The sequence below is a fragment of the Notamacropus eugenii genome, chromosome 1 (assembly GCF_028372415.1).
Source record: "Notamacropus eugenii isolate mMacEug1 chromosome 1, mMacEug1.pri_v2, whole genome shotgun sequence".
In the NCBI taxonomy this organism is placed as follows: domain Eukaryota; kingdom Metazoa; phylum Chordata; class Mammalia; order Diprotodontia; family Macropodidae; genus Notamacropus; species Notamacropus eugenii.
In genome coordinates this window covers 6,171,463-6,197,574 of record NC_092872.1, presented here as the reverse complement: position 1 = coordinate 6,197,574, position 26,112 = coordinate 6,171,463, and the positions used below count along the sequence as shown (strand labels likewise).

Sequence of the window (26,112 nt, the reverse complement as noted above, 5' to 3'; positions counted from 1 at the left end):
GAAGAGACAGTATTCTATTGTTTCTGTTGGGCTAAAATTAACATAAATACTTTAGATAATCAGTTTCTAGATAGTCTTTAAGTTAAGGTTTCTTATGGTTTAGGTTTTTCATTGATTATTGGGTATTAGTTTTTGGCAGCTATTAAGTTTATAATAATACATTACTTGAAGAATTGTGTGAAGTCTACTGAGTTCTGAAACCTTCTTTCCCTTGCAAGGGACTGAGCGGTCTCTCAGTATTACATCTGAAAAGGGAGTCAGAGACATTAGTGCTGTAACTGATCTTTGGAGAAGGTCCAGAGAACAACTGGCCTTAGAGGACTGGTTAAAGAGATTAGAGTCTTAGGAGAGAAGCTTCAGAGTCAACTCCACTGTCTTTAAATGGGGGAAGGAAGCTTAGAATGACTCTTCCTATCCTGGAGGGAGCACACAGGAGGAAATACTCTTAAATTAAAACAGAAGAAATTTGAGACAGGCATAAGAAAGAATTCTTAATTCTTATCATTGTGGGACTATGGCAGTGAATGTACATCCGAGGAAGTATGTAATAATTCTCCATATGCTATCCGTGCCTGACTGACGTGAGCCTGGAGCAGGGTGGGGGCCAGAAGAGCTCTTGAGGTCCTTCCACTTCTGGATAGAAAGGGTGCAAAGCACAGTGGTTTGCTTAGTGAGTTTGTATGTGCATAGGTCCTGCCTTACTGGTGGGCTTCTAAACTACCTTCTTCAGGGGTGTCCACCCACAGCTTGCTGTTGTGAAGAACCTGATGTCTCTGACTCCTTCCCTCTCTCAATTTAACAACCACAAGTCTTTGTTGAGCTCCTACTGTATGCAATGTCTCAGGTGCTAGAGATGCAAAGATGAAAAAAATGACTTCCATTTCTTTGCTATTGGAATGTTTACAAAGTAGTCTTCTCATAAGCATCCTGTGAGGCAGGTAGTTGCAAGTAGTGTTATTATCTCCATTTTACATACAAGGAAACGGGCTCAGAAGTTATTTGTCCACAGTCCCATAACTAGGAAGTATTATAGGTGGGGTATGAACCCAAGTCTTTGGACTCCAAGGGTAGTGACCTTTTCGGTATACCATATTAAAAGACAGAGCGTGGGGAGTGGGCAGTGATGAGATGTGCACACAAAGAACTGTGGCAATGGTCAGTAAGAGTTTATTTACTGCTTACTACGGCAGGCACTGTGCTCAGTATACAAGGAAAGAAAAAACAATCGGTACTCTCAAAGAGTTCATGTTCTAATGGAGGAGAAGACATGTAAATAACTTTGTATGCACAAAGTATATGCCATGTAAATATAAGTAGCAGGGGGAAGGGCTGGAAGAGGTTACAGAAGGTGGAAGGCCAGGAAGGGAAGGGGACAGAAATTCTAGATATGGAAGGTGGCTAGCCAGTGAAAAAGCATCAAGTTGGAAGATGGACTGCCATGTAAAAACAGGTAAGCATAGCGGTGTCATACAGCACTTCATGGTTATTGCTTATCATTAATATGTTGAGTCATTTATGCTATGTTTTTGTATGCCTAGATATCAAAAGGGCTGGATTTTAAGTATATAATAAATTCAGCACTCAAAACAACTAAAACAAAATTTTACTTTATATATTGCAGCTTATTCAGCTATTAGCCACTTGTGTAGGAAGACAATGTAAGACAGTCTAAAGTACCTAATTAGATACTGGTTCTTCTGTTTTTTCCCTCTTTTAATCATCTCGCCTTCAAGATCAGGAAATTTGCCCTGCTTCCCATCCTTGCTTTTTCCATTGTTGTTTGATGTATTTCTACAGCAAATTGTGTTTGTGCATTCAGCCCTCTTGCATTTCAGATGTTCCATTACATTCATGTACTTATTAAATAGTTATTTGTTTCTCTTTCATTCAGGAACCCCTAGGGTCTTCTCCTCTCAGTCTGATTTTTTTTTTTTTATTAAAGGGGCCATCCCTTGAGTAACTACTTAAAGAAACCTATTCATTGAATGGGTGTATCTCACTCAAAGTGGGAATGTGATAAGACCTTAGCCTGAAAGCGCCAGTGTCTCACATTGCATCCTGGGCCGTCTCCAGTCATCCTGATGAATATCAGGCCACTGGGCCCAGTTGGTTCAGGAGAAGAAAGTGAGGTTGGTGACAGTGCACAGCCCTCCCTCACTCAAAGTTAAAGTCAAGTACAAGCCATGTCATCATCTTGATGTCATGGTTCTCTTGGAGAACAAAGGACAAACAGAATAAGTGGAGGGGAGTAAGGTATAGGAAAAGTAGAAAGTCAGGAAGGAGCCAGGCTTTAAATGCTAAACAGAGAACTTTATAATTGATCCTGCAGGTAAAAAGGAGCCACCAGAGTATATCAAGTGGAAAAGGGTGACATAGTTAGATCTGGGTTTTGGAAGCTTAGTAGACAATTGATTAGGGTGGGGAGATATTTGAAGTATGAAGACCAACCAGAAGCTTATTGTAGTAGTCCAGGTGTGAGATGGACAAAGGCCTGTATCAGGGTGGTGGCTGAGATGTTTTGAAGGTAGAAGCTACAAGATTTGATTGGATATGGGGATGAGTGAGGAGTTGAGGATGACACAGGTTACGAGCCTGCATGACTGTGAGGATGGCAGTGCCTTCGTCAATAGTAGGAAAATTGGGAAGAAGGGGAGGGCTTTGGGGGAAAGATAATGAGTACTGTGGTGGACATGTTGAATTTGAGATACCTATGAGACATCTAGTTTGAGAAGTCCAATGGGCATTTGGTAATATGGGACTGGAGCTCAGCAGAGAAATTAGGGCTATATATCCAGATCTGGGAATCACCTGTATAAAGCTGATGATTGATCCCATTAGAGTTGATGAGATCACCCAGTAAAATAGTATAGAGGGAGAAAGGAAGGTCCAAGGCAGAAGACACTTGCTGCCCTAGATGAAGATCCAGAAAAGGAGACAAAAAAAGCAAATAGGTTAGGTAGAAGTGGGAGAGAGCACTGTCATAAAAACCTAGAGGAGAGGATATGCAGGAGGATGGTACTGAAAGCTTTCTCAACAAGGTTAGTAGGAGATAACATTTTATAGTACTTTAAAGTTTGCTAAGAACATTACATATATTATGTCATTTGATGTGATCATTACAACCCTTCTGAGGAAGGCTCTATTATCATGCTCATTTTACAAATAAAGAAACTGAGATTGAGAGATTAAGTGATTTGCCCAGGGTCATATGGTGTTTGAGGCAGGATTTGAACTTGGCCCTTTTTGACTCCATGTCTGGCATTCCATCCATTATACCACCCAGCTTCCTCCTGTGATACAAGTTAGATTATGAGAAGCGGCATGGTGACCTGGGTTTGCATTTTGTTCTGACATGTACTGGTTATAAAACTGTGGGCAAGTCACATAACTTTCAGCAGCCCAGCCAACTCTCTAAGACTCAAGTTGCAGAGAAGGTAATGACTTGATTGGGAAAGAGAGTTTCCTCATCTGGGAGTTCCCTTTAGCAGTGAAATCATGGATATAGTCCTTATCCTAGATCATGATTTAGTACATAGGTGAGATCAAATAGATTCAAGAGGGGAAGAGATTATTTGTTGACTGAGGAAATAAGGGAAAATGCCATAGAAGAGATAGCCCCTGAACTGGGCCTTGAAGGAAATGTGTGGGGAGTCTCTCCAGATTTGGAAGTACCATGTACAAATGTCTAGAAGAGGGATAGGACAGGACTGGCTTAGGAAATGGTAACTTTGGATTGATGTGTAGGGAAGTAGTGAAAACTTGAAAAGTAAATTAGGACCAGAGTTGGGAGGACCTTGAATACCAAGTTAAGAACCTTATATTAATTTGGTAGTCATTCCTTTTCCTCCCTGCCTGTAGCACTTGGGAATTCTCAATGGCTGTTCGTTGGTAGCAGGCACTGCTGTGTTAATTTGAAACATAACAGACTGAGCACTGCTGCTATTGCCCATACTTCCCGAACAGATCAGAGTCAACATGTGTTTATCAAATACCTACAGTGTGCACTTGGGGGAGATGGAAATTGAAGATAGTCTTATATTCTATTTGAGGAGACAAGATAAGTGTAGGAGAAACAGGTTATGATCTGCTGGGCAATTCCTGTTTCTAATCAAGTGTATCTAGAACAGACTATGACAGATCTCTGTACTCTCCTTGTGTAGGTGGTGACTTGTTCTTACTTGGTTTTTCCTCTACTAGAAAGTAGGACCCTCAATACCGCTGCCTCTGGCACTTAACACTTTCCTCTGCTTCTCTAAGCAGCTACTGTACTCAGTATATCTGGGGATAAGATAGAGGGTTTTCAGGTGACTTGGAACAGAAAATGAGTTCCTTGGTAATTTCTCCTGAGCTCAGGACACTTATGTTGGAATGTAGAACACATCAGTATCTGGAATTTTCCTACTTGGAATCCTCTCTTGTATCTGCCAAGACTTTTCTGCTTATTTATGCCCTTTGATCTCTTCTCTTCTAGTTGGCTAAATGGATGAATTTCCAACAGGAATTCCAGGACCTTCCTGATTTCTTGGCTTTCATTTACTTTTTGCTGACAAATATATATTTCCTACTGGAGTCCCAAGAATGGCATTTCTTAGCCTAGGGGTTCTGAGCCGTGTGTGCATGTGTGTGAGAGTGTGATAGATGCCTTTGGCAGTTGGTGAAGCCTTTGGACCTCTTCTCTGAATCATGTTTTTAAAGTGCATAAAACAGAATACAGAGTATTGCTGAGGAAATCAATTATGTTGAAACAAAGTTATCAAACTGCCTTCAAAAATCCAAACAAGTTCATGGTCCCTAGGTGAAGAACTCTTGTCTTAGCCCCTTTCTTTTACCCAGACAGGGAATTGCAATGCATAGTTAATATGTTTGCATTGCTGTGAAGTGTGTGGAAATGGAAAGAGGATCTGAAGTGTGAGGACTTGAATTCAAATGTCTATTCTGCTTGCCCAAGGTCACTTGTGTAGCCTTGAGCAAGTTAATGTCTCTGGCCCCCCAGTTTCCTCATCTTTAAAATGTATTTAGAATAATGTGATCTCTGAGGTCTCTTTCAGTTCCAAATCCTGTGATTACATCTTAGATGAAAACAACGATCTTTTTTTCTTTAAATCCCTAGATCATTTGTAAAAAAAAAAAATTCATATTCATATATCTGTCATTTCTTTCATCTCACAATTTGAACAAAAGTCAGGGTGAGATATTTTTGGGAAAGAGACTCAGCATGGTCTAGTGGAATGGCACTTTTGACTCTGTATCTCCAAGTTTGGGGTTTTTTGGACCATCACGTCTCCCCTAGAATATAATGCAATAAAATAAACATTTATTAAATGTCTACTCTGTGCTAAGGACTGGGCCAAATACTGGAGATGCAAATAAGAAAAGGACAGTCTTTGCCCCCAAGGAGCTTAGAATTTTGTGGGGAAAGACATCACAAAAGGAAGCAAAAAAGTTGGTAGGAGAGAGAAGCTACCTGACTCAGGCATAATAATGATAGAAAAGAATCCAGAAAGTACAGCTGATGGGAAATGAAGGAAAGAGAAGAAAGTGCCTTGTTGGAGAACATTGGATGATAAAATGAATGGTCAGGAAACAGGCTGCAGGGAGAGGAAAGAGACAGACCAGAATGGTCTGCAGGCTTTTCTTGGATGTGTTGATCAAAAGAAGACAAGAATGGAGACAGCATAATGTGCCATCCAGATGCTAGTTGAAAACATGGAGCAAAAATGTAGTAAGAAAGAAGTCTTCAATGAAATACTAAATAGGAGAAGAGAAAACCTTGGTCCAGACAGGTGTACAAGTGAAGACGAGCAATTAACTGTTATTATAGCATGTAATTATGCTATAAAAATTATTCTGAGTAATTGAAAAATAAGGTTCTCTACAAAACTCCTTTTATGAAACAAATATGCCCTTGATACTCAAACCAAGGAGAGATAAAGCAGAAAAAGAGAATATAAGTTGATGTCAATTATGAATATAGATATAAAATTTTAAAATAGTTCTAATAAAAAGACTATAGCAGTTTATCCAAAAATTATTCACTTTGGCCAAGATAGAATGGTTTAACAATGAGAAAAATTAGCACAATTAACCATGTTAATCAAAAAACAAAACAACTCACATGAAGTAGATGAAAGCTTTGGCAAAATTCAGTATTCATTTCTACCTTAAACCCTAAGAAACAAAGGTGTGGAAATGCCCTTTAAAGAATGCTGTTTTTTAAAAGGTCTGTCTCTGAAACCAAGTTAGTATTATTTGCAATGGAGAAATATAAGAAGCTCTCCTAATAAGGGTAAAGTAAGGACACTTTTATCTCTACTGCAATTATTGTTATTATTTTTAAATTAATGTTTCTCAGTCAACAAAAACCTGCCTTCTTTCTCTCCCCTTTTCTCCACTGAGAAACAAAGAGAATACAATCCCTGTTATAAATCTGCATGGTTGAGCAAAACAAATTCTCACATTAGCCGTGTTCCCCTTGAAAAGTCTCAGTCTGTACTCCAAGTTTGTCACCGTGAGTCCCCTGAAATCTTCGGTCAGTCACTGCATGGATCAGGGTTCCTGAGCCTTTCACTATCGTTGTTATTGTATAAACTGTTCTCTTGGTTCTGCTCACTTCACACAGCTCTTCCCAGGCTTCTCTGAAGTGTTCCCTTCGTCGTGTCTTACAGCACAGTAGTATTGCATTACATTACACGTGTACCATAATGTGTTCAGCCATTTCTCAGTTGATGGGCACCTACTCAGTATTTAATTCTTTTCCACCACAAAAACAACCCCCCCAAAACCTAACACTTTTACTATATATATTTTTATACATTTATTTCTTTGATGTCTTTGGGGTATAGACCTAGAAGTGGGATTATTGGATCAAAGAATATGCAGAGTTTCACATATTCCACACTGCCAGTTTTAGGATTACTAGTGAAATAAGACTAGAAATTAAAAGCATAACTGTCAGCAAAGTGGAGAAAAGGTTACTCCTGTCTTTAGACATGATACTTTACTTAGAATACTACAGTGAATGGAGAAGCTTATTATTAGTAGCTTCAGTAAAATAGGAGGATTCAAAGGAAATCCACAAATATTTCTGTATAGCAATAACAAAAACTAGTAGGGAATAAGAAAAATTCCATTTAGAATAATTACAAAAAGCATTAATTATCCATGTGTCAGCCTAGCAAGATACACTGAAGACTTAGAGAAAAATACAGAATACTTTTTACAGGAAAAAAAAGTTAAACAAGTAGAGGGATATTCATTGCCCCTTTTTGTGTTGCACTAATAAAATATAAATGATAATGCTCAATTTACAGATTTAATATTATGCTAATCAAATTAACAGTTATGTTACTTTATAGAACTAATAGAGCAAATGATAACAAAATTCATTTAAAAGATAAAGATATATAATCCTAAGGAAAATAACTAAATTAGGAATGAAGGATTGCACTCTCAGTCTTCAAAGTATTTCATGATGTATACGCTATCAGAGCTATTTGTTGCTAGTTAAAAAACAGATCGGTGAGACCGACTTGGTAAGCAAGAACCAGAAACAATGGAACGTAGTATCCCAGTGTTGATGATAGTATCTCAGTATTTAGACTGATATTTTATTAAATACGCCACAGTAATCATCAGATGAATGCGTGACCTAAAATAAAAGGTGACAAAAATTATGGAATGAGAGAAGTTATCTTATGATTTGGAGAACTCTTCATCAAACAATGGGATCATAAAAAAAGAAACTAGAAAGCCACATAAAATTGTAAAACTTTTGCGTAAGACAGGATCGTTGCAGCTAGAATGAGAAGAAAATTGCTAAGTGGAAAAAAAACCTTTGCATCCTAAAGACCAAGAACACAGGTGGTTAAAAGGCTTTGAGTTTTCAGAAGAAGAGCATGAACGATCAGCTACGATGTAAACATTGTTCCAAATCACTAACAGTAAGAGAAACACAGATGAGAACTACCCTGAGGGTTACCTCACCTGGTAAATGGTTAGAGATGATAAAGGACAGAAAGAATCCATGTTGGAGAGGCTGTGGGATGACAGAAACTCATACACTGTTGGTGGAGCTGGGAATGGTCTGGCCATTCTGGAAACTGATTTGTAATTGGCAGTACAGTCTCTAAACTGTTTATACCGTTTGACTAGCGATTCTCCTGCTGGGCATATGTATACAAGGAGGTCAGAGATAGAGAAGACAACTCCCAGAATGGCCAGCACGCTCATAGTAATACTGTTGTTGCGCTTTATGTATATACACATGTATGTATATGTATGTGTGTGTATGTGTGTGTGTATGTATACCCTAACCCTAAATACAAGGTAGTATTTCATGGGTGGCAGTAGAAACTGGGCAATTAGGAAAGGTCTCAGGTAGAAGGTAGCTCTTAAGCTGAGCTTTGGGGAAAACTAAGAATTTTAAGAGGTAGAAGTGAGGTGGGGGGGTACATTCCAGGTGTGGGGACCAGCTAGTTGGTGGACATGTCCTGCAAGAAATTGTAGTTTGGGGAGTGACTCCAACAGGACAGTTGGCGATGACTGAGGAACACGGGGGTTCCTGAAGTCCCAAGGTAGTCACTAGGCTTGAGAAGTCTGTCTCTCTCCATCATTGTTTAGTCCGTTGTACTTGAGAGAGTACACAAAGCAGAAACAGAGGTCGGGACCGTGAGAGTCTCTTGTTTCATATGGTTAGCACATGCCCTTGCTGCCGTTTGCAAGCAGCTTCTACTATTTTTAGAAAAGATACTTGTTCTGAATCTGACAGGGATCCATTAATATGAGCATTTCCATATACAAAGGAAAGTTCTCCAGTTCCCCCATCCTGATCTGAAATTCTACTTTGTAACAGAAGTATAGTCAAACAAAACAGATTGAAGTCATACTAATTGTGTGTGAAAACCTGTGTTTTGTGTTCCCACCCCCAGGATCACTGACTGTTCACTGAGAGATGAAGAATGACGTCAAAAGGGGCAGGCTCATCTTTCTCCACAAAGAGTTCTAGACTGACCTCTGATTCAGAGAAGCCCAAAGTCCCAGGTGGGAGTCCTGGCCAAGGAAGGGGCAGGGGAGAGCGTGGGGGAGAGAACATGTTACCAGCAGTTATTAATTCAGGCATTTAGGCCAAAAAAGTGTTTTGAGGAGGAGAAGCAAAAGGCCCACCAACTCCTGAATAGCAGTCCATGGACAGCGTTTTCCTTTGTCTCCAATAGCAGTGGATTGTATAACTTGCCAAAATTTTTACTTCTTCCTGCAAAATGTGGCTTCCTTTCCTCATTATTTGGCTTAGCTCAGCTGGGGAGTGACTAGCCCAAATAATATATAGTTGACTTAGCACCTTATTGACCATAGTGACTTTCCTCCCTTTGTTTTTTCCCATTTGGCTTCATGTGCTTACAGGTATTGTCAATGAAAAGCTACTAAATGACTACTTACAGCGTATCTTTCCCAGCCCATCCCAGATCCCCTCCACCACTGCTACCAGGTATAGTGGAAGTCTTCTTTGTGTCAAGCACAAGGCTGTTTTGGGGAGGGAGCTGCTGCTGCTCTTGGGTATTCTGTCATTAACAAAGGATGAATAAATATTCAGCACCTTCTAGGTACAGAAATGATTTCTTATTGGTGTTAATGGGTTGCATCTCTGAAACGAGATCTTTCTGAAATGAAAAGCAACATATAGGTAGATACAGAAAAGGAGCACTATTTCAGGCCGGCACTTATGTTCTCTGACAGCCAGATGGAGAGGGGAAAAGAAGAGTGACTTGTTTTATTTAGGCTAATATGGTAGACAACACATTTTCTACCTTCTAAGTTTCCAGTCTGAATAGGACAATCAGACATTCTCACTGTAAAAAGACAAATAATGCAGGACAGAGCAATCTGAGTGTTCAATGAATGGGACAGCCTGCAAGTATGTTAGGAGTTCTGTAGAAAGAAAGGTCCTTGTAGCCTGGGAAGATCAGGGCAGATTGTCCCAAGAAGCTGAGCCCTGGAGATAACACAGCATCTGAGGCTTCCAGGGTGGTCAGAATGCCAGCCAGTATCACAGAGTGCCTTTCATTCTCCGACTCTTTCCCAAGAGCCTCATGTGAGGGGATAGCCATCTTGATTGGTATTCACTGATTACCTTACATTTGTAAAATGACTTATGGTTTATAAAGTACTTAATGTTCATGAGTTTCCTTTTCTTCATTGAGGGAGATACTTTAGAAGTGGTATTCCCATTTTACAGATGAGGAAGCTGAGGCTGAGAGAGGTCAAAGGGGCAGAGCTGTGTTGGAGCCAGGCCTCCATCCCAGTTCTCCTGACTTGACATCCAGTCCTATTTCTCCTATGGTACACTGCTATTTAAAGGAGTCCTGTGGTGAATTTTTTTGGAAAAATGAAGTATCTTTTTCAATTCTGCAGCCATTTTTAAGTGCCTGCTATGTGTTTAGTGCTGGAGATCTGAGATCATTACGTTATCTCTGCTCTTGAGAAACCTGAAATCTCTTGGGGGGTAGGGTGGGTAAGGTACACATTCACAAGATGCAAGAAAGAACGATATAGGGACAAAGGATGCAGCCAGAGTACTCCATTAAGTCATTAAGGAAGGAGAGATTATTTTTAACTGGAAGAATTATTTTGGAAAGTGAATTTCTTATACATGAAGAGCCTAGACATTGAGCTACCTCTTACACCTTACAAGTGGGTAGGTGAGTGGCAGTCCCAGCTAATAGTCACTGCCATGTCCCCCTGCCAGCGATAGGATGGGATGAGATAGCTCCATAGCCTGAGAGCCATGGCACCAAGGAAGTTATTATGGAGACATAATACCCAGCTTCCTCCTGTACCTTACTAACTTCCTGGATAATGGAAGTAAGATACAGCAGGAAGTTCTGAACTGCTGAGTCTGAGGCTTCTCTCTGTGCTGCCTTGTTGTGAGAATGATAAAGAGATGGAGAGAATTGTTTTCCATCTCACAACCCTCCTTTTGCATTAGCAATAAAAGGCTAATTGGATGAAAACTGTGTTGTAGGAAAGGAGAGTGTGCTGCAGGCAGGTTTTCCTGTTTGAGAAGGCCAGGATAGATAGTTGGAGGAAGATAAAAACTGCAGGCAAGTATCTGCCTTTGCTGGGCAGGCAGTCAATCTGAGTGCTACTAGTGGTAGGGCCCTGGGGCCCTGCAGAGAGTTGTTTAGAGGAAGGACGCCCAGGAATACACGGCCTGAGCTCTGCTATGGCTACATTTCTCCCTCTATTCTTAGAGGCTGAGCTCATGTCAGAGCAGCCAAGGAAGCTAAAAATAACACCGAGACCTTTTTACTACTGAGAAATGAGTTCAGGTTACAGTGGACAGGAGGGAAAGCAGAGGTTACCTTTGTCCTTGGAGGAGGGACTCTTGGTGGCATCATGCATGTCTGCCTTTAATATTTTAGGATTTACACATGTAATTAGGATGGTACATGGTAGCTGAGGGTTAGGGGGACATTTTTAAAAATCAACCCAGTTTTATTTCTGTCTTTTATTTCTTCTGGGATTGAGTCAAGGAAGAGTGGGGCAAGTGGTGGGGAGAGGTGTTCCTCTGCCATCTTTTTTAGAGATTTTTAGGGCCATTCGGCTCCTTTCATGTGGCAAAGCCCCTGGTGTTGATTCTCTTCCAGCTGAGATTTACAAGGGAGGGGGACCACAGTTCACACAAAAGCTGACTGAAATATTCCAGGCTACATGACAATCTCACTGCATCATAGTGATGTCATTTTGGTCTTCTTCGAGAATGAAGGACAATAACCAATCTCCATCTTCTTTACATCTATCCAAAACTAAGAATTGGCGTGATATTTACATTTGTATTATAGATCCGACCAGCGTTTCTCAGAAACACAGGAATGGGACTTCACTTACATCAGGGGAAATGTAGCTTATGTATGTAAATAGGATTTTTTGACTTTAGATATGGGACTGAGTTACCTAGTAAGAATCTAGCCTGCTGTTATTCTTAATCAGTCTTTTGCAAGTAGTCCAGACATTTGTTTGTCTCTAGTTCAACTCAATTTTTATGTTGACATTGGCCTTGGAGCTCCTCAAGCTAGCAATGAAACCCATGTTCTTAGCTACCTGGTACTTGCTTAGCCAAAGATGATAAGACTAAGACCAGGGAGATTGGCTTAGATGATCCAAGTGGTTCAGTGGAGGAATGGTGAGCCTTAGGAGGTGGTGGGTTCACCATCCATCATGAGCTGTCTAAGCAAAGGCTAATTGACCACTTGTTGGGGAGTCCTCTTCAGAGATCTCAGCGTCTCGAAGTGAGTAAGAGCCCACAGAGGCTATACCTAGTCCAGCCTACATCTAAGCCAGAATCTCTTCTACAGCATCCTTGACAAGTAGACATCAACTCTCTCACTTTTTCATTGATTTTTTAGAGCTCTCCTGAAAGGGGGAATTCACTACCTCCCAAGGAATCTTACTCCACTGTTGAACACCTCTAATTGTTAGGAATTTTTTCTTCCATCAAACCTAAATGTATGAGTTGGATTGTATGATGTTTGAGATCTCTTCTAACTCTGATATTTTGAGATTCTGTTTGTATCTCTGTGGGATTTAGTGCCATCTCTCTTAATCCATCCACTTACAGTGCCAGTTCCCCAGGGCCACATCTTGCAGCACCAGGACATGGGGCTTCATTAGAGGAGGATAACAATGGTTTACTTGACTGTCTCTGGTATTTTGTGACTTCTTCAGTTAGGAAAATATGACTCTGATGCCTAAATCCTTGCAACTCAATAAACCTCTGTTGCCAGGAATAGATGAAGTAAGTCTCCCTCTTACCCTTTTTTTCCAGAAAACCTCTGACTTTTCAGAACCTTCAGGAACATCTGGACCAGCTGCTGAAGGAGGAGGATGAAGTTGAAGAGAGTGAAGGTAGATATTCCTAAGACTGCAGAAACCCATATTCTCTTGGTGGTGATGACTGAGGACCAGTTTTCATAGGTTCATAGGTAGATGAGAAATTGTAGAATGGAGCAGAGCCGGGGCACTACAAGACCTGGGACCTTTTGTGAGCAAAATGCTCGTGTAATCACTTTGTAGTCCCTAGAATGGGACCCCAGGAGAATGGTGCATTTATGGAATGGCTAGTGCTTGCGTCTTGAAACCCTCCCCCTCCCCACAAGGCTCTTCAAAACAGACCTGGATCTCTCTCATTCAGGGTGTTCCTCTTCTAGTTTCTTTCTTATTTGGCAGACCTCAGGACTTGCTTTGGGCCTCTCTGAATAGAAGAAGTTCTTATAGAAGCTTTGAACACCCTTCAATTTAGGGAGCAAGTCCAGGTTGGGAACATTGCCGTAATCTGAATAGGTGACCCCATCATATACTGACTTCCTTGTAAAAAGTTGAGGCTGTGAAACTTGTTCCAAGAATGTCCGTCTGATTTTTAACCCATCAGGTGAGATGGTTTGTGACTGATCACAAGAGAGAGCCTTCTCACCTTCTGCTTGTTTGGGTCTTTGGTTTTGCTTCAGATGATTTCAGCTGACTGTCCCATTTCTTCATTTCAGAACAGACTGTAGAAGGGCGGCTTGGGCCATCCACTGTGGTCCTGGATCACACGAGTGGCTTTGAGGGGCTACTCCTGGTGGATGATGACCTTCTTGGTGTGAGTTTGGGAGCGATTAAGAAGTGGAGAGCAGATGATCCCTGTCAACATTAGGGAGGGTGGTGGGGCCTCACAGTTGTGGGAATCCTCAAGGTAATGACTATCCTAATTTCTGCCATGCTATAACTTGATTTTGACACCAATGGCTTGACTCTCTGATTCATCTGGTCAGAGTGCATATAACTTGATGATTTGTGCAGGGGGAGCTAAGTTAGCCTTTCTGGGTTTGGGCCTCTCTGAAGAAGGTGGTGAGTCAAACAGACAAGTTAGACAGTGATGCTAAACCTCCTTTAAGGGGGGATGGCTGTGTCTCTCTGTGATCAGGGAAAGGAAGACCATGAGGGCTTTGACCAGATCTTACTGAGATGATGCTTTAGCATCCATTTCCTTGTCCATGAGAGACTTTTTGTTTCTCTTATTTAAAATTCCCAAAAGGGAACAATTATTGTCTATTGAAGAAAGGAGGCTAGCTGGGGATAAATCCCGAGCACTCAGATACCTTTCTTTCCTTGGTTCAGGTTATCGGACACAGTAACTTTGGCTCTATCCGGGCCACCACCTGTGTGTATAAAGGTAAGTACCTTCAGCTGATTGGGGAGAATGTGATAGGGGCAGGGGACTTTCATGGAATCTCCTTTCACAGAGAAAGGTAAAGGTTGTCTTGTCCTGGGACCTTTGAGGATTTAGGTGCTATGTGCTAGTGTGGGTTATTGAGTGGTAGACCAAGTAGATCTCAGCTGGAAGGAGGCAGAAGTGGAAGCCTCCTGTAGCCATTGTGGTGTGAGGCTTGCCAAGAAAAACAAAGCCTTCCTTTTAGTGTGGTGTTTACTGTAAGCATAATAGCTCTTCATTAATGAATCAACTTGTGTCTGACTTCTTTCTAGGGAAATGGATCTATGAGGTGCTTATCTCCTCCCAGGGGCTCATGCAGATCGGCTGGTGTACCCTCAATTGCCGATTCAACCAGGAGGTATATTAGCCTGGAGTGCTTGTATTCAGTCTTTCACCTAGTCTTGTAGTACCTCACTAGAGCATGTTGGAGTTGGTGAGAACAGAGGCCTGTGTAGAGATTCCAGAGTTGAGGAAACTTCTCTTATTTGGGGCTGCTGCCAGGAGTAAGGCCCTTTGGCCTGAGAAGAGCCAAGTTGAAGTTACAACAATAAGCTTTCATAGAACAAAGTCTGTCTTTACCCTTTCTCACTCTGCTTTCTCTTGCAGGAGCAGTCTGTGAGAATATAGTCCCAGATAATATAATATGATATAATAAGCATCTATTAAGTGTGTAATGGGGGCAAATCCTGTGTTGGTTTCCATGGGAGATAGAAAGCGTACTGGAAATAAAACCTAGTCCCTCTCCTCATGGAATTTCCAGGATATGGTACATACATACATAAATAACTGTTCTTCAGTTATTGCCATCATGTTCAACTCTTATTTATCATATCATATATTTATCATGGCCATTTATAAGGCAACTAGGTGGTGCAGTAGATAGAAAGCTTGGCCTGGAGTCAGGAAGACTACTCTTTCTGAGTTCAAATCTCCCCTCAGATACTTACTAGCTGTGTGATCCTGGACAAGTTAATCCTGTTTGCCTCAGTTTCCTCATTTATAAAATGAGCTAGAGAAGGAAATGGCAAACTACTTCACTATCTCTGCCAAGAAAACTCCTAATGGGGTCACCAGGAGTTCAACATGACTGCAATAACTGAAGAACAGTTATTTATGTATGTATGTATTATATCCTGGGCCCTCTCTATATTAGCTATTCTGATGCCTCATCTTATTTTGGAGTTGACTCCAAAGGATTCTTAAAGGCTATGTCAGTGGAGGTCTGGCAGGTTCTACTAAGCTGGAAAAAGTGAGTCGTCACAGTAGCAGACTCTGTCTGCTGTAGGAGTACCAGCCTAGCTAGAGGGCCCTCACCAGTGGGTTGAGTATTGGGTGATGAATTCTTCTGCCATGGCAGCCCACAGAACAAACAAAAAAATACAAAATGTTCCATAGTCTTATGAAACCCTCTTCTGCTTCTGCAGAGATAGTAGCAGAGTGGCCAAGAAAGAGGCACAGAGTTCTCAAAGTCTGTTTTCAGATAGTCTACAAACATTAAATCTTAATTCTTGGTACTCTGAGTATGAGATCTTTTTCCAGTGACCAGTGAGTCAGTATACTACTGGAGGAACTGGACTTTCTTACTATAAATGAAACCAGAAGACACAAGAAGGTTGCAGCTAAATGAAAGGCTGGCTTCCAGGTTCTCCTGGGAGAGACAAAGGAGTTGGCAGCGTTGAGTTCATTGTGCCCCCGGGGGCGTATCATTGGACACTTGTGTCTTACCTTTCAGTGCTGCCCTTGATGAACGTTAGCAAAGAGAGTGCTATGAAGGTAATCTAGGAAAAATTCACAAATGTTTTCCAAAAAGAAGTCAGTGTATACGTCAGTACTTAGAGACTTCATCATGGAGGTGGTCATAGAGGGAAATGGTGAAAAATTCATTGGAATATATGGTTCCAAAATGAATATATGATGAAGAAACAGAAAAGCCAAAGGCTTATAGAATACTCAGAAGCCTTCTGCCTATACATTGTACATATTTATCTGTAGAATGGAGATGATCGTAGCCCCTACCTCCCAGGGTTGTTGTGAGGATCAAATAAGATAATCATTGTAAAGTGCATACATACAGTAAGCGCTATATAAATGTTAGCTATTATCATCATCATTGTTATCGGTATTACTTTCTTCCAGATACAAGTTGAAGGGTGTTGAGCATGGCAGACACTAAACCACAGTACAAAAAATGAGTCATTTTAATAGATAGGAAGTGGCTAGTTATTGGTATGAAAGGCATTTCTGAGTCAGCTAACTGTGTGCAGTTAGTTTGTTATTTAGTTAGAGCAAAGATTAGAGTTCATACCAAACCAGAAGAAACTGTTGGCAATTATGACAGTTTTATTATTGCCTATTTAAAAAAAATTAACCATGGATTTAGTGCTTTAGAATTTGGCCAAACTCTATACTTTCTATGCATTATTTTGTGTGCGCCCTCACCCCATGAGGAAGATGCTTTAGGTATTCTTGTCCCTATTTTACAGATGAGGAAATAGGATCAAAGAGTTAAGTGCTTATTCATGGTCACAGAGCTGGAAAGTGTTACAAACAGCCTTTTCTTTCCAACTCCAAGGCCAGCTCTCTTTCTGTCATCCCATGTCACTTCTCTTCAGCAAGCTATAAATGCTCAAAAATTAAAACCAGATAAAGGAAAAGATATTGATGATGACCATTGCTTTTGCCTATAGAAGCTTAATCAACGTGAGTAACCACTACAGTGAGGAGGCTTTAAACCCTGTCAGCCAGCAAACACTTGATTTTCTGACTAAGAGGAAGGACACAGAAGCTGTGGACAATCTAGTTTAGAATGTAAACATTTACGGAACGTTACAGAGGAGAATGCTTGTGAATACCACCTGATAAAATAGGGACGCGCAGTAGGAGGAAACAAATGAGTCTGAAAAGCCAGATCATCACCAAAGCATTTATAGATGAAACGTAGAGAGCAGGGGCTCCAGAAAATGCACCGAATCTGCCCGTGTTTCTGCAGTGCCTTCTTACTGCCATGTAAGACAGTGAGTCCGTTATCTTTGGTTTCTGATGTGTTACAAGAGGAAGTGGAAATATCACCTTAAAATGAAGTTGAGAGTAAAGAAGACAGGGAGAAAAGAACATTATGTTTAGTGACTACAACTATGCAGAAGAAAACACTGAACACAGGCCAGATGTGGTGGATGACATGGATGCCACGGTGTTAAAGCTAAAACTTACACCTTTCTATGACAGACATTGCACGACATTGATGTCCGTCATCAGTCACCATCGCATCGAGGCGTTTTTGCTGTTATTTTGCGGGATATACTTTGAGGGGAGGTTTGTCGGATGACATCTTTTGTGTCAAACAAAGAACAGCAAAAATAAAGTTGAGAACAGCCCTGGAGCAAACCAAGCACAAAACAGAGAAGGAAGCTGTGAAAGGTGACAGCTTTGAAAGCATTAAAGGATTGGTTTTTCAAGATATTTGAAAGAGGGGAAGATGCCAAATAATTGTAGGGGAAATCACAGATAGTATTATTACAAAAAAAAAGTGATCGGGAAGATTATAAGTAACTATTAAGCCATGTGCCTATGTTCTCATAGCTATAAAATATGACATCATTGGTGAGAGTGGTCATCTCCAGTCATCCTGATGAACATCTAGTCACTGGATTCCGATGGCTTTGAAGGAGAAGTGAGGCTGGTGACCTGCACAGCCCTCCCTCGCTCAAAACAAAGTCAAGTGCAAGTCATGTCATCATTTCTCTGATGGCATGGTCTTCTTTGGCAATGAAGGATGAACATGCACCATATTTTCACAGTTACGCATTTGATTAATAGGCATTCCACTTTTGCTTATTATAAGAAAAAGCATTTGATTTAATGGAGCAAAATGTGGCATTAAATGTCTCCTCCTATGTGATATTTTTCATGCATATGTTACCATCATAGAAAGTGTGTTGGTAGATGCAGTCACAGAGAGGACATGATTGAACCATATTCTAACCACCAGTGTCAAGTGAAACGAATGGAAACATGCTTGCCAAAGGTGTTTGATTCTATCATGAAAGACGCCTGCAAGTAGAGTCCAAATGAAAGGAAGATTTCTTAAAGCTGATGAGGATGCTTCTACTCTCATAAATATGGTGTTGACTGCATCAGTCCTTCAGATACCACAGGACCTCCTCAGTGACATCCATGGTGACTCAGAATAGATCAGCTTCACCAATGCACACAGAAAGAACTAGATAGATAAAGAACAGCTGTTGCACAGATTGTGCATTCAGCTGGATGAATTAGTATATTGGTACAGTGTTTTTGACAGGCATTACAGAAGGACATTGAACTGGGCCAAGAGTTGAATAGAAGACACTCATTGGATTGAATTCCATTTGGGAAATTGTGTAGTGTATTCAACTAGTTAACAACTCAGACTGTTGCTTGACACAAAAATCCATTGTGGTAACTACGTTATTTTTCCAGTAATACTATATGCCTGTGAATTATGAAACTCCATACTTTGAGGATAATCAAAATTACAAATGATGCAAAGGGCAGAGGAGAGATAAATGGTAGATTTAATTAGGCTGTAGTATATTACAAGTGATGACTCATGTAAGAAGTGACATAAAAGCTTTTCAGGAAAAAGGAAACTGGGCATATATTGAGAGCAAGGGATCGTACCATCAAGAGCATTTATTAAGTACCTACTAGGTTTGGGGCATTATATTAGAAGCTGGGGATGATAGAAACTTGACCTGAGTGCTATACTGGTACTCACAGAATGTAGAAAGGTTCCAAATATTTGGTTAGATTCTTTGTAGAGGACTTACAGGAAGTGAGCCAGAATCTCAGAGGAGGCAGTTCTACTATTGGAGAGAATAAGTACACTGAAAAGATCACACATTCACTTAAATTTAAATTCCTTAACACGAGAGGCACAAAACAAAGTGCTCCAGGGGCCAGAGGGAAATTTTGTTACTACAAGGAAGGTTGGGTTAGACTATAAATGTGGGTAGAAATTCAACAAAGAAGGGAAGTGAGGGCATCCCAGGCATTGGGATTTCTCTCTTCAAGTATCTGAGGGACTATTAGGTTTGACCATACAGAATATGCTTACAATAATGTCCTTTATGGGCAAAGTGCAAAGAGGCAAATGTATACTTGACATAAGGAAGAACTTTCTAACAATTAGAGCTGTTCCAAAGTGGTATGGCTTCCTCAGAAGATCCTGGAATCACAGAATTTGAGAGTTGTAAGAAAAGAGAGACCTTAACACCCATCTGGTCCAATCTGTACTTAAAGAAACAGTCCTTGCCACAACATACTCAATAAGTGGCCCCCCAGCTTTTGCTTGGAGTCTTTTGGTGAGGGAGAGCCACATATCTCCCTTCATTTCCCTCTTTATCTCCACAGTTTTCCCTAGTATCAAGCCTCAGTTTGCTTCTTTGTAACTGTTACCAGTTGTTTCTGATTCTGCCTTCTGGGGCCAAACTAAGTGAGTTTAGTCCTTCTTTTACATGAAAAACCTTTCAATACTTGAATGCAGCTACCATGTGCCCCTTAAGTCTTCTCTGCTCCAGGCTAAGCATCCCCAGTTCTTTCACTCCATTCTCCTATGTCATGGACTCAAGGCCCTTTACCTGGTTGCCTCTTCTGAATGCTTTCCAGTTTATCAGTGTCCTTTTCCGAACTGGCATCCTGGATGGAACTTGGTACTCCAGATGGAGTCTGACCAAGATAGATAGGGGCTGTCATTTCTTTATTTCTCTTAACGAAGCACAAACTTTAGCTTTTTTTGACTGCCATGTATATCACAATGTTAACTCGTATCAAGCTTGTAGTCCCCTGAACCACCTTGGATTTTTGTGCACATAAACTGCAATTCAGTCATTCCTCTCTCTCTTGTACTTGTGAAGTCTGTTTTCACATTTGTTCCTTTTATATTTTGTATCTCTGTTGTGCTGAGTTTTTTGGGTTACTGGTTCTTTCAGCTCACCTGTTAGTTATACCCTCCGGCTTTATGTCATCTGCACCTCTGAGAAGCACATCTCTGTCTTAAGTCATCAGTAAGAAAGGTTTCAATAGTGTGAGGCCAAGCACAGATTCCTGGAGATTTCTACTCTAAGCCTCTTTCCATATTGAGATTGACTCAGTCATGATTATACTTTGGTTTGGCCTTTTAAACCAATCTGACTGTTCTGTTGTCTGGTACCCAAGAAGAATGGTACGAGAGGTTTGGTCCAATGCTTTGCTGAAGTCTAGGTATTTATAGCATTCCTTTCATCTTGTAATCGAAGAAAATTAGTTTAGTCAGATATGACTTCCAAAAATCCCTCTCTTTTGATGACTTCTGTTTTTTATACTGTAGTTCATTTTAACAGTGGAAAATAGTTAGAAAAACTGCTTCTGATATTATATGTAACACTCTGTTCCTATCACTCATCCAAGAGGAGGGATGTATGTTTTGTCATCTGCTCTCTGGGACCAAGACTGGTCATTTCCTTTAATCTAAATGCGTCTGCCTTTTCATTTGTCTCCTTTACATTATTTTAGTCATTGTATCTGTGCTACTCTTGGTTCTGCTTATTTCATGTATGTTTCTATGTTTCTCTGAATTCCTCATATTTATTGTTTCTTAGGCTACCACAATCCATTGTATTTTACATACTATTTATTTAGCTTCCTATCAGTGGGCACCCGCTTTATTTTTAGTTTCTTGCTACCATAAAAAATGCTGTTATGAATTTCTTTGCATTTATGGGGCCTTTCTTTTTGTCTTTAACTTCCTTGGGGTGTATGTCTGGTAGTGGAGTTGCTTGGACAAAGAATATGAACAGTTTATTGACTTTTCCTGCTTCCTTCCAAATTGTTTTCTAGAATGATTGAATCAATTTATAGTTCCACTAACAGCTTAGTAGTGTGTTTGTCTTCCCATGACCTCTTTAATGTATGTCAGGTTTGTTCTAATTTGCCTCTTTCTTCTTCTTAGTGATTTGGAGCATTTTTTCACCTGGTTTTTAATAATTGGCAGTTTTCATTTTGAAAACTGTTTGTATCCTTTTAACCTATATCTGTTGAGGAGTGACTCTTGGTCTTATTTTTTTTTTAATTAATTGTCTATCTAGCTTGGATGGTGGACTTTTGTCAGATATATTTAATGCAAAAATAATTTCTCGTTTTATCTATGCTAATTTTGTTTGTACAAAAGCTTTAAAATTTTCCATACTCAGAATTTTCAGTTTTATTTTTTTATAATTGCAACTGTTCTTTTGAGGCTCCCTTTAGAAAAAAAAAATCCCAAGGGGAAAAAAAAACCACTGAAAGGTAGACAGATTGATTAATGAGACTGACTAGTCTCATTCCTGGAGAACAGATGTGGAAATATACCTTATTTCTTTTGGTAGAGAGGCAGGGACTACAGGAATGAAATGTTCCTTAAGTTGTCAGCCATGGTTGCCATGTTAGTTGGTTTTGCCTAACTCTTTTTCTTTGTTATAAGGAAGTGTTAAATGGTAGGGATATACTGGGAAATGACAGTGGTATTAAAAACAAAAAACATCAATAAAAAAATTTTAAAAGAATAATTCTCCCCCTAAACATGGATTAAAAAGCCGTCTCCTTCCATTGTCTTTTACTTAAAAAAAGATATAACCTCGTATATTTAGGCCATATATCTAATTGGTGTTTATTATGTTTATGATACAAGATTCTGTTCTAAACTTACTTTCTGCTGAAACACCAAAGACAAGGTTTCCTTCTCTCCTGGCCTGTGTACTGGTCTGGGAGCAACCACAAGCTTTTCTGCCCAGGATCTGTGAGTAGAATTCCCTCTCCAGAGTCTTTAACAGTCAATGCTCCTCCTCACCCCAGGACTGCCACTCAGGGCTGAGATTCAGATCAGCGGCTCAATTCCCCCAGGTTCTTTAGGCTGAGGGCTCCAAAAATGGATACTGCCACAGCCTGGGGCTGTCTGGGACTGGGGCTAGGGCTAGGGCAGGACCACACTCCCTTCTCACCCAGGTGAAAGAGCTTTCTCACTGACCTTTGAAGCTGTCTTTGGTGTTTGTGGGTTGAGTAATCCGGGAACCACAGCTGCTATCTGGGATTTCACACCCTGCAGCCTGCTCCAGTCCTATCCTAGTCGAGCTGTGCCCTGAGGCCAAGGCTGAGCCGTTCTCCATGGTCTGTGCTCTATCCCGAGCCCAGTGTGATAGACCTTTCCTGTTGGCCTTCCAGGCTGTCTTGGGCTGGAGATCTCTTTTACTCTGTCATTTTGTGGCTTCTGCTGCTCTAGAATTTGTTTAGAGTCATTTTTTTGTAGGTATTTTATGGGCTATGGGGGAGGGAGAGTTTCTACAAGTCTGTCTGTTCTACTTCACCATCTTGGCTCCGCCCCCCTCTATTTTTATTTTAATGCTTTATTTATTCTCTTTTCTTCCTCCAGTTTCTCTCACTGCCCACTAACTCACCCTCATCCCCACAACTCTCTCTTATAAAAAAAATGAGTATAGACAAACAATACACATCGTATGTGTATTCAGACCAGGTGTGAAAATGTATCTTATTCGGTACTTCTAGCCCATCGTTCAGGAAGCATGTTTCATCATCAGTCTTTTCATCTCATGAAAGGTTACTTTATTGATCAGAGTTCTGAAGTCTTTCAGAGTTATTTCCTTTATAGAATGGTTCTCCTCACTTCATTTTGACCAGTTCATTCAAGCGTTACCAAACTTCTCTGAATCTGTCCATATCCTCATTTCTTATAGTCTAGTAATGTTCTTTTGTGTCAGTATACCCTTATTCAGCCAGTCTCTGAGTGATGAAAACCTGCTTTTTCCAGTTCTTTGCTGCACCAAAATGTTGCTACTATAAACATTTTTGGACATATGGGTCTTTTCTCTTTGTCTTCTTTGGGTAATTCTAACAATATTAATTTTGCTCAAAACTTAATTTAATGTCATTGAAATTGTCCATTTTATCCTTTGTGTTCAACTCTTGCTCTTGTTTAATTAAGAATTCTCCCCTTAGCCTTAGTTGTGAAAGGTATTTCCTTTCCATCTCTAATTAAAAAATGACCATTTATATTTAGTTCATGAATCCATTTGGAACTTATTGAGATATGTGGCGTAGGATGTTTGTATAAACTGAATTTCTGCCAGGTACCTTTCCAGTTTTCCTTGAAATTATTATTGAATCAGGGAATCCTTATCCCCAATAATTCGTTTCCTTGGATTTATGAAACACTTTTAGGTTATTGTGTTCAATTGCTTCTGGGTCTGGTTTACCTAATCTAATCCATTGATCAACTTGCCCATTTGTTAACCAGTACCAATTGATTGTAATGATTACTTTTACGGTATTCACCAACAATCTCTTTTAGAATTTTGGAGGTATCAAGTAAAAGCTCTGTGACCTTTAATTTGTAGTCTTTAACAACCTTTGCCCTTTTAAAGTTCTATAGCACTTCTCTCATTCCCCTTGATCTTTCAGAGATCACTGATACTGGTTTAACATTCACATCTTACTGGGTTTTTTCTTTTATTTCAGTACCTTGGGATATTGTTCTTCTAGGCCTAGTGACTTGAACTAATCCAGGGCAACTATAGATGCTCTCTTACCATCTTCCCACTTATCTTGAGCTTTATTTCTATTAGCCTTTTTTGTTTGGCCATTTCTAATGCAAAGATTATTCTCTATGGTAGAATGAAGAGTTAGAGAATAAAAGTTAGGTAGTTGTGCCTTCTTAATGTTGTCCACTATCATTTTGTTCCCAACCCTGAACAAGAGTTCTCTTCCTTCTTTGCTACTCTCTTTTTCCTCATTGTAACTAAGAAATGTCCCCTTTTTATTGTCTGTGAGCTTTGCTGATTAGGTGATGAGCTCATGATAAGCTTTAGGGATCCTGACTGTTTTTACAGGACTGTGCTACATCTTTCTATTCGTTATCTGTTACATACTCTTCCAAACTTCCTGCTCCTAACTTTAACAAACGTAAGGTGATTGGCATGATCCTTGTGCATTCACATTGGTCTCTGTAGGAATTGTTTCTCTTTGTGTCTTCAGATCTTCAGTTTTGAAGCTTCCCATCCTTCTTGGGCAGGCTTTGTCTGTAAGATCTTAATTCATGGGATTTTACCCATCCTTTTTCTGGAGCCTTTGAAATGTCCTCTTCCACAATCTAGGGTGTGTGTCAGACTAATTCAGACATTCATAGGAACATCAATTTAGATGGGAAGGAATTTGAAAGGAAATTTTAAAAATCATTTTATAGACGAGGGATACTTAAGAGGTTAAGTGACTTCCCCACGGTCACCCAGGCATGAAATAGCAGAAGCAGGATTTGAATGCAGGTCCCATATCTCTACATGCAGCACTCCAAGTTCATTGTACCTTCCATTGCTCCATACTGCCTCCCCTTAGAGACCTTAGAGTTCATCCAGTCCCAGAATGTGTGAAGGACTCAGTGGGATGGGGATGGGGGCATTGACAAAACACCCACCATGCACCAGGCTCTGTGCACTTTACAAATATTGTCTCATTTGATCCTCACAACAGCCTTGCAAAGTAGATGCCGTTATTATCCCTATTTTACAATTGAGGAAACAAAGGTAAACGGACCTGATCAGAGTCATACAGCCAGGAAATACCTGAGGTCAAATTTGAACTCATATCTTCCTGACTGTAAGCTCAGCACTCCATCTACCTACACCCAGCTGCCTCAGGGGAGTTGTGTGAGATAATTTTGGAAAGACTGGTAGGGGTCAGATTTTGAAGGGGAAGAATTTGTTTATCCTGGAGACAATAGGAAATCCCCAAAGTCTCTTGAGAAGAACAGTAAGATGGTGAGACTTGCTCTTTGGGTACATAAGTTTAGAAGCTGTGTGGAGGATGGACAGGAAAGGGAAGAAACTTGGAAACAACACAAATAAAGTGTTGGGCAGCCTGGACAAGAGGTAATGAGGGCTTGAAAAAGGGCGTAGGCAGCCGTGTGAGTGTAGAGAGGGAGGTGAAGGGGAGAGATGCTGTTGAGAATCCACATGAGTTGTCAGCTGATTGCATGTGGGGGTTGAGGGAAAGGGAAGAGTCAGTAATTACTTCATTGTGAGTGTGTGTGACTGGTGCTGCAGTAGGGACGGCGGGTCCCGCCCAGCTGTGTCGGGGGCCTGCTTTCTTGCAGTAGCTGAATTCTGTGTTACAGCTTCCATGGTCCTGTGTTGTAGAACTGGTGGCTGCAGGTTCTGCTGCATATTGGCACTATGCATTTTTCCTGCTCATGACTTTATTTTGTAACTCTCTAATGCACTTATCCTGTAACACTGTGTATTATAGCCCTGTTGATGTCTTATCCCCATTTCTAATCCAATGTGCTCCTGGAAAGCAGATCTCCTGTGTCTTATTTAAACCGTAGCCCTGCACAGAGAAAGCACTCAAGAAATGCTTGTTGTGTTCAGAGTGGGGGAAGGAACTCTTCTGTCTTCATTGGTTTTTTTCTGTGCAGGAGGGAGTTGGAGATACACCTGACTCTTATGCTTATGATGGTAACAGAGTGCGTAAGTGGAATGTGACCACAACTAACTATGGCAAAGTGAGTACCCTCCTGGAAGTTGGGAGACGTGGGTGCTGTAGTCTGATTGTGGGTTTGTAAGTCCTCTGTGGAGAAGTATTCCACCTTCCCTTCTAGTCCTAAACAGACGGCTTTAGTTCCCACTCTCCAGCCTCTCTCCCCAGTTGGAGCCAGGTGCCTCCTCTGACCTCTGTCTAATGTTTAGGAACCAGTTGCTCACTCATCCTACTGTGTCCTTCCTCCTTCTTGCTGCCCATCCTCATGACTCCCCATATCTCCTATCCTAAAGCCTGTGCTTTCAACGTATCCCATAGGGGAAGAAGTG

At 40.6% G+C, this 26,112-nt stretch overlaps 1 protein-coding gene across 3 annotated transcripts in view; it reads left to right on the top strand.

The window, feature by feature from the left end:
- Nucleotides 1-26,112, top strand: part of RNF123 (ring finger protein 123) — a 107,299-nt gene that overhangs the window by 2,152 nt on the left and 79,035 nt on the right. For all 3 annotated transcript variants that reach the window (XM_072650896.1, XM_072650887.1, XM_072650877.1), the window contains exons 2-8: nt 8,928-9,039; nt 9,400-9,484; nt 12,821-12,900; nt 13,536-13,633; nt 14,152-14,206; nt 14,518-14,603; nt 25,722-25,808. In XM_072650896.1, the coding sequence (XP_072506997.1) occupies nt 8,958-9,039; nt 9,400-9,484; nt 12,821-12,900; nt 13,536-13,633; nt 14,152-14,206; nt 14,518-14,603; nt 25,722-25,808 (573 nt within the window). In that variant the 5' untranslated portion in view covers nt 8,928-8,957. The remainder of the gene's footprint in view (nt 1-8,927; nt 9,040-9,399; nt 9,485-12,820; nt 12,901-13,535; nt 13,634-14,151; nt 14,207-14,517; nt 14,604-25,721; nt 25,809-26,112) is intronic.